The following is a 12,886-nucleotide window of genomic DNA, read 5'->3' as shown; positions in this document are numbered from 1 at the left end:
ACAGACTTAGACCCCTTTACACTCACACACACTTTTACACTCTCTCACACAAACACTTACAACCCTCCATCCCAGATACACACACACTCCTACAGACACATACACTCCCACACTCACACATGCACCCTCTTTAGACTTAGACCCCTTTACATTCACACACACACATATACACTCTCTCTCACAGACACACTCAACCCGCACCCCAGACATACACACGCACACACACGCACAAAAACCCACATATACATTTGTGGGGTGAATTTGTACTTGCAGAGTTACATTGCATTTTGCTCAAAACCTGCATTAATCCATGTAAGAGTCTGTGAACTAATTTTTAAGATGAGAATCAGTCTAAACATTATGGCACAGACAGGGAACACAGGGGCTAACACCTTCAACATCTTATCTTACCTGAGAATGTAACTTTTAAAAAAGTTTTGTGATTTACATATGAAAGACGTGAAACTATCATGGTCATTCTAACAGATGAGAGACGTAACAAACAATCCAGGTATTTTTCAATGTATAATTTCAGTTACATCACACTGTAAAGTTTTGCTCTAAATACTGTGCCTTACAATTGTGTCCTCCACAACCACCTGATGAAGGAGCAGTGCTCTGAAAGCTAGTGCTTCCAATTAAACCTGAGGGACTATAATCTGGTGTTGTGTGATTTTTAACATAGTAGGGGAGAGACTGACTGTATCCCAGAAGAGGAGCCCAGTGGAGCCACACATGTGGATTCCCTCTGCAGCCTCAGACAGAGGTATTTGTCCTTCCCAGACAAGACTGATAGCCTTGGCCACAACCCTGTTCAACTGTCTCCTGCTCTCATTGCCTTACTTCCCCTCTATATAAGCATAGGTTTGTGGATCTCCCATTTAGAGCAGGCAAAACTCTTCTATCTTAATCTCTTCACATCAACAAATAATCATGAAGAAACGATAATCAGTCCCTGTAATCCATTCACATGTTATCACCGGACATCGACATTCATTGAATTTTGTAAATTCATAATTACCTATCTTAAACTATGTAATGACAATCGAACATGTGACTGATAAACCTTTTGTTTAATCCCTATAAAAAAATACTGTCTTTGTGTGTAGGGTAGAGATTCATGGAGACCCCTGTCTTCATGTCACATTACAGGTGACCACCATTGCACTATACACATGCACAGACACTCCTACACACACACACACACACACACACAGACATTCACACATTCACACAGACACTCCTATACACAGACACGCACACAGACACAAGTAGACACATGGCTACTTTGGGGATATTGAGACTCTCCCCGGCTGTCTGATAACAAAGCATCTAACATTGTACACAAACTTGTGTCGTCCAGATTTGTGGAACAAAATATACATCAACAGAGGAATAAACATATGTTTCACACCGTCAGTCTCATGGAAGACATCTTTCCAAGTGTTGAAAAGATTTCCAATTATCTGTCCTCAGAAAATATTTGTTATTGATGAAAGTTGACATGGGAACAAGTATCGAGAATACTATCCTTGAAAGTTCCAAGAAACTGTATACTCATAGGCATGGGAATTCATGAAGAAACCTATGAAAGTAAAACTTTAAACTTCCAATGGTTTGTTAAATTCCATGTGCAGAGTCAATAGTGCTGGACTGCAAATACAGTCAATTAATCTGGAAGGTGCAGTTGTTGCTGGACCATCAGTATCAGCATGCTGTGACTTTGCGTAGTCCATGACTAATCACAGTCCATGAACCTTGTAAGACATCAACTACAGAACCAAAACACAACAGACTTTTTGTGGAACACTTGCAGAACTAAATGTAAAGAAAAATTGAATACTTCATTTCCTCATGAATTAGCGTAACTAAAATCTCCTGCTGTGGAGAGAAAATTAAAGTTGAAGAGGAAATCGCTATGCAACTACTGCAGCATAAATCTAAACTTGAGAATGTCAACTTCAAGATGACATATTTAGGAGTTATACAAAGAAGGTCTCAAAGGGAAAGACAGAAAGAAGGAAGAGCTCTCATCACCAATCTAATGAAAATATTGCCGGTTCAATGGAAGTTCCAGAACAATTTGCACATAAAACAGGTCAGACTCAGCAGAAGCCACTACAGAAACATTGGCTTGAGCTGAAAGCATTTCCAGAGAAGATGACAGTTCTCCAAAAGCAACCAGAGATACATAAAGGAGTTGCTGATCATTCATGAGACAGAAATGAATGTCATGCAATGATACTCCAGGGGAAGAAGTCAAGCAGGACATGGAGGAAATCAAACACACTGAAACAGCACAAGGAAGAGGTACAAAATTCAAAAGAAGACAAAAAGAAAAGAAAAAAGAAGTTGAGGAGGCTGGACAGTTATAAGATCAGGTTCTAAGCAGAAAATATGCTTGATTAAAACTTCCATGGTATTGGAAGAATCCATGTGCAAAGCAAGAAGCTTGTAAAGGAATACAACAATAAATGCTAAGAGGATTTGTACCGCTCAAAACAGCCTGAAGAATGAGATGAAAGCTCATCTGGAACAAATCTCAGCTGTGGTGAATTAAGATGAGCGCATCTTGGAACAGCAGCAACACTCCATAAAAAAGAAACTTGCCAACACAGACACGAATAATTGATAAATATCACTGAGGACTGTGCTAATAGACAGCACACTCAGAAACTGTCATCATCACAGATCTGTCTGCATCAGAAAATTACCTATGCATTAAACAGACTCACAGGCTTTCTTGTTAATGTAGACAGTTAAACCTTTCTTCGGAAAGAATGGAATGCTATATGTGTACTTTGCCTTTAACAGATTAATCTTTAAGCACTCCATGTGTTTCATTTATAGTGCCCTTGCTTGTCAGTTAGGTTTGGATTTGCAAAGCTACAACATAGAAATCAGCTGATTGCTGTCATGTCTGTTTCATAAGTTATAATGTGATTTACTGTTTTAAATAAACCAATCCATGGAGTTCAATAATTCCAGATGAGTAATTGATTATTAGACCATTAGCACAAACAGATCCTTCATTCTGCCCATACTGTATACTGCTCCCTCAGTGTACACTTTCACCCATACTGTATACTGCTCCCTCAGTGTACCCTTTCACTCACACTGTATACTGCTCCCTCAGTGTACACTTTCACCCATACTGTATACTGCTCCCTCAGTGTACCCTTTCACCCATACTGTATACTGCTCCCTCAGTGTACCCTTTCACTCACACAGTATACTGCTCCCTCAGAGTACCCTTTCACTCACACTGTATACTGCTCCCTCAGTGTACCCTTTCACCCGTACTGTATACTGCTCCCTCAGTGTACCCTTTCACCTGTACTGTATACTGCTCCCTCAGTGTACCCTTTCACTCACACAGTATACTGCTCCCTCAGTCTACCCTTTCACTCACACTGTATACTGCTCCCTCAGTGTACCCTTTCACCCGTACTGTATACTGCTCCCTCAGAGTACCCTTTCACTCACACTGTATACTGCTCCCTCAGTGTACCCTTTCACCCATACTGTATACTGCTCCCTCAGTGTACCCTTTCACCCACACTGTATACTGCTCCCTCAGTGTACCCTTTCACTCACACTGTATACTGCTCCCTCAGTGTACCCTTTCACCCATACTGTATACTGCTCCCTCAGTGTACCCTTTCACTCACACTGTATACTGCTCCCTCAGTGTACCCTTTCACTCACACTGTATACTGCTCCCTCAGTGTACCCTTTCACCCGTACTGTATACTGCTCCCTCAGTGTACCCTTTCACCCGTACTGTATACTGCTCCCTCAGTGTACCCTTTCACCTGTACTGTATACTGCTCCCTCAGTGTACCCTTTCACTCACACAGTATACTGCTCCCTCAGTCTACCCTTTCACTCACACTGTATACTGCTCCCTCAGAGTACCCTTTCACTCACACTGTATACTGCTCCCTCAGTGTACCCTTTCACTCACACTGTATACTGCTCCCTCAGTGTACCCTTTCACTCACACTGTATACTGCTCCCCCATTGTAGCCTGTCCCTCAAGTTGTACCTTTCTCCAGAACACTGTTCACTGCTCCCTTACTCGACCCCTGTCATTCCCACTGTATCTTTATCTCTCACGCTGTAGCCCTATGCCTTACAATGACTATATCCAGTGGAAAAATTAGGCCCAATTTGAAGGCAGTTTTTCAAAAAAAGGAAATGTATATCTTCAGTCTCTTCAATGATAGCACAGGTCCAATATAATTTGACATATAGAGCAGCAGTCAGCTGTTGCAAGTTCCATTGACCAATCTGTGTACATCTTCAGGGCCTGGAACAATGGAACTTTCTCACATTGCAGATGTAAGTAAATGAATTGTTTGAGTGCACTCACTTCTGTACATCCTTTCTTGCTGCTTTGCACTTAAAAAGTGGCAAACAACTCAGGAACATAGGAATGGAAAAAGACCGTTCAGCCCTTCAGGACTGTTCAGTTAGATCACTTAATTTCCCTGTGGTCCCTATCCCTTTAAATTTTACTCAACAAATATCTGTTCACCTCAATTGTGAAAGTGTCAACAGACAGAGCATACATACATCAGCTGAGGAAGTTTCAGATTTCCGCTATGCTGTGTGAAGATATGCTTCCTAGCATCACTTTTACACACAGCTCTCATTTTAACATTATATTTTCTTGTTCTAGAACATAGAACATAGAAAAATACAGCGCAGTACAGGCCCTTCGGCCCTCGATGTTGCACCGACCGAAGCCTACCTAACCTACACTAGCCCAATAACATCCATATGCTTATCCAATGCCCGCTTAAATGACCATAAAGAGGGAGAGTCCACCACTGCTACTGGCAGGGCATTCCATGAACTCACAACCCGCTGAGTAAAAAATCTACCCCTAACATCTGTCCTATACCTACCACCCCTTAATTTAAAGCTGTGTCCCCTAGTAACAGCTGACTCCATACGCGGAAAAAGGTTCTCACTGTCAACCCTAACTAAACCCCTAACCATCTTGTACACCTCTATCAAATCTCCCCTAAACCTTCTTTTCTCCAATGAGAAAAGCCCCAAGTGCCTCAGCCTTTCCTCATACGATCTTCCTACCATGCCAGACAACATCCTGGTAAACCTCCTCTGCACCCGTTCCAGTGCCTCCACATCCTTCCTATAGTATGGCAACCAAAACTGCACACAATACTCCAGATGAGGCCACACCAGAGTTTTATACAACTGCAACATGACCTCAGGACTCAGGAACTCAATTCCTCTACCAATACACCATATGCCTTCTTCACAGCACTATTTACCTGGGTGGCAACTTTCAAAGATCTGTGTACATGGACACCAAGATCCCTCTGCTCATCCACACTACCAAGTAGTCTACCATTAGCCCAGTAATCCATCTTCTTGTTACTCCTACCAAAGTGAATGACTTCACACTTAGCTACATTGAATTCCATTTGCCACCTTACTGCCCAGCTCTGCAACTTATCTATATCGCGCTGTAACCTGCCACATCCTTCTTCGCTGTCCACAACTCCACCGACTTTCGTGTCATCCGCAAACTTGCTCACCCAGCCTTCAAGCCCCTCCTCCAGGTCATTTCTGCATGCCATTAGATAGCTCGATGAATTAACACGGTCTCTGTTGCAAATCTTCCAGCATTTCTTAAGGAGGAGGGGGAGCAGTCAGAGGTTGTTGTGCACATTGGTACCAACAACATAAGTAGAAAGCGTGCTGAGATCCAGCAGATTGAGTACAGGGAGTTAGGAAAGAGGCTGAAAAGCAGAAACTTGAGGCGAGTCATCTCTGTGGCTAAATTGTGTCCATTTCAACGCAAGGAGTATTATGGGTAAGGCAGATGAGCTCACAGCCTGGATCAGCACAAAGGACAATGATGTTGTGGCCATTACAGAGACTTTGATGAGAGAGGGACAGGGCTGGCTGCTCTGTGTTCCAGGGTTTTGTTGTTTTAGATGAGATAGAGAGGGAAGTAAAAGAGGTGGACAAGTTGCATTATTGAAAGAGGCAATAACAATAGGGTTGTCATAGTCAGTGACTTTAACTTCCCCACATTATCTGGGACTTCCTTAGAGTTAGAGGCTTTAACAGCCAACTAGAGGAGGAGCCATACTGAGCTTTGTACTGGCTAATGAGCCTGGTCAGGTGACTGACTTTTCAGTGTGAGAACATTTGGAAACAGTCATTGTTACTCTGTATGTTTCAAGGTAGTTAAGAATAAGGATAAGTCAGGACCTTGTAGGAAGGGACTAAATTGGGGGAGGGAAAATTATGACAAATTAGAGAGGAGCTAGGGATTGTTAATTGGGAGGAGTTGTGTTTGGGCAAGTCTACATTTGAAATGTGGGAGTTGTTTAAAGATCTACTGATCAGAGATCTGAACTGGCATGTTCCAATGAGGAGGAAAGACAGAATGGCAAGGTAAGGAACCCTTTGATAACGAAGGAAGTTGTGAATTTAGTCAAAAGAGAAAAAGGAGCAGAAGTAAGGTTTAGGAAGCTAGCATTGGACAGGGCCTGTGAGGAATATAACGAAAGCAGGAAAGGACTCCAACAGGAAATTAGGAGAGCACGGAGGTGCTATGAAATGACCTTTGTAAGTAGGGTTAAAGAGAAGCCCAAGACATTCTATACATGCATTAAAAACAAGAGGATAACGAGGGAGAGGGTCAGGCCACTCATGAAGGGGACATGTGATTGGAGGCTGTGCAGGTGGGAGACATCCCAAATGAATACTTTGCATCAGTATTCACCCAGGAGAAGGCCATGGAGGATAGTGAGATTAATGTTTTCCATGCTAAAATACTAGTGCATTTTGAGATTAAGAAATAAGTGGTGTTGGGTCTCTTGAAGAGCTGGAAGGTGGATAAGTCCCCAGGGCCCAATGGCATCTTTGACAGAGGCAAGTGAGGAGATTGCCGGGCCTTGACCAAAATCTCTGAATCCTTGCTCGCCAGCGAAAGACTGGCAAGTAGCTAATATTGTTCGTCTGTTCAAGAAGGGAAATAGGAATAATCCAGGAAACTATAGAGTAGTGAGTTTCACATTCGTGTTTGGAAGCTATTGAAGATAGGATAGGATTTTTAAGGATAGGATTTGCACACATTTGGAAAGGCATGGTCTAATCAGGGACAGTCAGCAAGGCTTTGTGCAAGGCAGGCCATGTCTTACTGACTTGAATGAATATTTTGAGGAAGTGATGAAGGTGATCAATGAGGGTAGAGTAATGGATGTTGTCTACTCGGACTTTAGGAAGGATTTCAACAAGGTTTCTCATCAAGAATGTGAAGATGCATGGGATCCATGGTCACTGGGCTTGGCTTGCCCATAGAAAACAAGGGCTGGTATCGAAGTGTGTTTTTATGGCTGGATGTCCATGGTTACTGGGTTCCACAGGGATCTATATGGGGATCTCTGTTGTTTGTAATATATATAATTGACTTGGTTGAAAACATAGATGGGTGGGTTAGTAAGTTTGCAGATGACACAAAGATCAGTGGAGTTGTGGATGGTGTAGCAAGGTGGCTCAGTGGTTAGCACTGCTGCCTCATTGCACCAGGATCACAGGTTTGATTCCAATCTTGGGTGACTGTGTGGAGTTTGCACATTCTCCCCGTGCCTGTGTGGGTCTCCTCTGGGTGCTCTGATTTCCTCCCACAGTCCAAAGATGTGCAGGTCAGGTGAATCGGCCATAGTGTTAGGTGCACTAGTCAGAGGGAAATGGGTCTGTGTGGGTTACTTTTCAGAGGGTTGGTGTGGACTTGTTGGGCTGAAGGGCCTGGTTCCACACTGTAGGGAATCTCATCTTTGATGAGAAAGAGAGTGGATCCAACATGTGAAGCAGAGCCTGTTGTTTTCAGCAGCTACTTTAGTCCTGAACTGGCAGAAATATCCCCATATAATCTGTTTGAAACACAAACACACCAGTAAAATAAAAAGAATGTGCCCAACCAGTGTTTGCCTTTGAATTCAAGCTGAGTTAGAAGCTCACCCACTGTAACTGCAGGAGATATTAATCTATAAGAAATGAAACATAAACTGTTTAATATCGGAATCAAAAATAATATGACGTCTATGACTACCTTGCCTTCTTTCTGTTAATGTGTACTCTGCCTCTATAACAGGGGACTCACAACAAATACTAATTCTTGCAAACCCCTCAACACCCACAAAAATACGGACACATGAGTGTCTGGGGAAACCTTCATCCCCTGGTCTCCTGACAATATTGACACACTCTCAGGATCCTACCATCCTTTATTGCAGTGAGATAAATGTTGATCTTCACTTCCTTGGCAATGGTCTGAAGGAGTAGATTTCACGCTCATTTTAATACCTACTGATGTCACTCAGACTCACTGAAGACAGAAATTTGAAACACAGAAAGATTCTTGGCACGATAGACGCCATTCAGCCCATTGTCCCCAACGTCAATTACCCAAAAGTAAAGTGACCGTTGATATGAATTTATTTTTAAAGCAATTATAATACATTAACTCAGTTCATTGCAACTAATGCAAAAAATCCAAGAATCTGATGGGGCACCCTCGAAAGACATTCTGGCCTCTGAGTCACAAGGTTTGAGTGCAAGACTTACTCCAAGGTATCTGCACTGGGCGACATGATGCTGACACTCCAGTGCAGCTCTGAGGGAGTGCTGCACTGTCAGGGGTGCCATCTTTCAGAAGAAACACTGAACAAACATCCCAACTGCCCTGTACGGGTAAATGTAAAGTATTGCGTGGTGCCATTGCAGGGAACAACAAACGAGTTATTCCTGGAACGCAGATCAATGCTTTATCGTTCAATAAAAATCACAGGTGAAAGAATATCTGGTTACTACCATAGTATTGCTTATGGGAGTTAACTGACAGCCGCAATGTGTTGACGACACTTCAAAAAAAACAGATACCTGGTGCTCACTGAGAAACTCCAGATCATTTGTTCTTCCTAAAATCAATTCACCCCGTATTCCTTTGGGAGTCCCAGTTGGAAAGCCTTTGCCCAATTCTCTGCCTGCTTTGGAGGCAGACACCTGCAGCTGACGGACAGAAACTAAATCTTGCCCTTGCCTACCAGGCACCATTCTGCACAACTAGATCCTGGAATCTAAAACTCAAGTCACTGTCTGAAAATTGTTGTTTACTGCGAGCTGAGACACTCCCTCAAAATGGAACAAATGTGCTTCAAATGCTGTGGAGATCATTTCAATTCCATTTCTGCTTGTGTTTGAGCCCCATGAGAAACTTGTTGCTTTGCACCAGAAGTACTCGGAGCCTTAAGAACTGCCTGCATAGCAGTATAATAATCTAAATGTTTACGCACTGTGAAGCCCGTTGTTCAGTCGGACTGATTGTTACTGGGGGCCCCTTGTTGCTTTGCTGAATGTTAATAAGTTAAAGATGGCACTGTAGATCACACAGAACGAACAAGAACTCATACTTTTTTTCTACTATTAAAAGAGGCACTGAGCACAAATATAAACCGCCACTGACTTACATGGTTCTGCTTGTTGAGGATTCATGCTTCTGCAGCTCAAACATTCATGTTGAAAATAATGATCGTTCTTCAAAGAAAATATCAGGAATCCAAAGTTAGCTGTTTTGAATGCAAGGAAATGTTGACTCAATAACTCCCTCTTCAGCACAAGGCAAGATATGTTAAAGGGGTAGGGCTACATTAAAAATGACTACTGGAATTGAATCAAATTATCTTTTGTCATGTGTATTCAAAATAAAATACAATATAATTTATATATAATACCCATATATGTAAAGAACCGAACGTTCACAATGATGGGAGCTTCTACATCATTGTGTAAATGGTACCAGATGCTAAAACCTAGAATTCCTGTCACTTAACAAGGCTCCCACCATTTTATTAGTAAGGAGAGTGACAGACAATAGGTGCAGGAGTAGGCCATTCTGCCCTTCCAGCCTGCACCACCATTCAATATGATCATGGCTGATCTTCCTTAATCAGTATCCTGTTCCTGCCTTATCTCCATAACCCTTGATTCCATGACCCTTGAGAGCTCTATCCAACTCTTTCTTAAATGAATCCAGAGACTGGGCCTCCACTGCCCTCTGGGGCAGAGCATTCCACACAGCCACCACTCTCTGGGTGAAGAAGTTTCTCCTCATCTCTGTCCTAAATGGTCTACCCCGTATTTTTAAGCTGTGTCCTCTGGTTCGACACTCACCCATCAGCGGAAACATGTTTCCTGCCTCCAGAGTGTCCAATCCTTTAATAATCTGATATGTCTCAATCAGATCCCCTCTCAGCCTTCTAAACTCAAGGGTATACAAGCCCAGTCGCTCCAGTCTTTCAGTGTAAGGTAATCCCGCCATTCCAGGAATTGACCTCGTGAACCTACGCTGCACTCCCTCAATAGCCAGAATGTCTTTCCTCAAATTTGGAGACCAGAACTGCACACAATACTCCAGGTGTGGTCTCACTAAGGCCCTGTACAACTGCAAAAGAACCTCTTTGCTTCTATACTCAATCCCTCTTGTTATGAAGGCCAGCATGCTATTAGCCTTCTTCACTACCTGCTGTACCTGCATGCTTACCTTCATTGACTGGTGTAGAAGAACACCCAGATCTCTTTGTACTGCCCCTTTACCTAAATTGATTCCATTTAGGTAGTAATTTGCCTTCCTGTTCTTGCCACCAAAGTAGATAACCATACATTTATCCACATTAAACTGCATCTGCCATGCATCTGACCACTCACCTAACCTCTCCAGGTCACCCTGTAATCTCCTAACATCCTCCTCACATTTCACCCTGCCACCCAGCTTAGTATCATCAGCAAATTTGCTAATGTTATTACTAATGCCATCTTCTATATCATTAATATATATTGTAAAAAGCTGCGGTCCCAGCACTGATCCTTGCGGTACCCCACTGGTCACTGCCTGCCATTCCGAAATGGAGCCGTTTATCACTACTCTGATGCTTTATCTTGTGGTTTAAGACAATTGCTATCCCGCACATTGAGAAACCAGTCAGGAGGTTATAGTAGGCTGTGGGTGTCTGCACATATCCTGCGCCTGAGACTGCTTGAACCTTATCTCTAAATAGTCTGTTTATGTGGTGCAACACTCCTTTACATCTGTACAAAGTAGATTATCACATGCAGCTCTCTCGTGCATGACTGAGATACCTCTCTTCAATTGATCAATCTCAACTGATGTCAGAGTCATGTGGTCAGTTACATCATCATTATTTACATGAATCTCAGAGTTGAGAACTGGAGATCCCCTAAAGCCTGTGTATTCCGTATATGGTAACTCGTGTGTAGCCTCATGTCACTTAGTAACTAGCCCTTCTACAAATGTCACCACGTCTCTGTACAAAGACAGAGAAGAGATCACAAGAATCATCCAGGTCTCATCAAAGATTTCTCAGGTGTCACCCTATACCATTAGAAATGTCGTGTACAGGAAATGAGAATGTTTTTGATGCTAGAAGGAATGAAAACTAACTTTAAGGTAGAAGTGGACAAAGGTTATCCTGAGTAGCTACCCCATGGCTATTGGTCAAGAAGGTTAGGCAGGTGATTGACATTGTATTGATACCCCACCTCCAAAAAAGGAAGTTAATACGGACAAAAGGTAGGGCAGGGCAAGACGATCCATGGAGATACCCCACACCACCTCTTTGTGGGTAGACCAGGAATTCTCCTACATCAGCCTGAAGGAAGAACAGTGACTCTTGGTACCCAGACTACTGAACACAACCAAAGGCCACCATAAAAAGGCAGAGAACCACTGCGACATGGGAGTGTGTTGCCTGTATTCCTTCATTCTACAGAATGGCTCCAGGATTGGTAAAGTGTTCTCATCTATCATGGGTTGGCTGTTTCCTTTCTTTAGGCGAAAGTGAGGACTGCAGATGCTAGAGATTAGAGTCAAGAGTGGCGCTGGAAAAGCACAGTAGGTCAGACAGCATCCGAGGAGCAGGAAAATCGACATTTTGCCTGAAACATTGATTTTCCTGCTCCTCGGATGTTGCCTGACCTGCTGTGCTTTTCCAGCGCCATTCTCTTGACTCTATTTCCTTTCTTTGCCTAAGTAAGTAACATTCCATTTCTAACCTGCTGCGTTTTTAGTAAACTATTAGAAAATTGCAGGAAATCATTGAGTGCCTATATTAGGTACCTGTGATCACGAACCGCCTAAAATTAACATTAGTATAACACATCTCCCCTCCCTCGCAACCGCACCAGGTTTATCTCTATTTAGTCTACATTAATCGAGAAGTCTCCTTCGACTTACTGATGCACTTAGTGTAATCATTGACATAACTATTTACATCATTATAACCATTACCACTGTTACCACAAGGATCTGCTCCGCCTCTCCAGACAAAAGTCAGAACCATTTAGGTCAAGACAATTTTGAACTCTGACTGGGTTACTGATTTGGTTCACTTGCTGATGGTGATGATATTATACCAGGTTAGGAATAGTTGTAGTGCTCTGCGCATTGTTTGATGTAGTATGGGTATGGCTGTCCCCTAACTTGTGATAATCAGATTTGGCCTCATTTCTTGATTGGAGTGCACCGAAAGACAGAGATTAATGCCTTCCTTGGATGTATTGTCAGATGTTCTGACAAGATAAAACCTCAGTTGATCTGAATCTCTAATGCCCATGGTTCTGACTTCCTATCCTTTAAACAGATTTTCTGCCTTGGCTTGAAGTTTGACCGAACTTCGGCCCTGTATTTAGAGCTGCCTGACATTTGCTGCCTGACATCCAGACCAGATTATTGATCTGCTTGCACTTGCTTGAGTTTTCCTTCAGTTGCCATTAAATTTCTGCTTATTATTCTAGAATAAGACTCTCCATCATCCATTCAATT

At 42.7% G+C, this 12,886-nt stretch overlaps 1 protein-coding gene across 1 annotated transcript in view; it reads right to left on the bottom strand.

Moving 5' to 3' along the window:
* Nucleotides 1–9,635, bottom strand: part of LOC140483888 (protein SSUH2 homolog) — a 59,387-nt gene extending 49,752 nt beyond the window's left edge. Inside the window, exon 1 of the mRNA XM_072582680.1 lies at nucleotides 9,516–9,635. Coding sequence (XP_072438781.1) covers nucleotides 9,516–9,540 — 25 coding nt within the window. The 5' untranslated portion in view covers nucleotides 9,541–9,635. The remainder of the gene's footprint in view (nucleotides 1–9,515) is intronic.
* Between the last annotated feature and the right edge of the window lie 3,251 nt (nucleotides 9,636–12,886).

Source organism: Chiloscyllium punctatum, chromosome 12, assembly GCF_047496795.1.
Source record: "Chiloscyllium punctatum isolate Juve2018m chromosome 12, sChiPun1.3, whole genome shotgun sequence".
NCBI lineage: Eukaryota > Metazoa > Chordata > Chondrichthyes > Orectolobiformes > Hemiscylliidae > Chiloscyllium > Chiloscyllium punctatum.
This window is presented reverse-complemented; position numbering and strand designations above follow the sequence as displayed.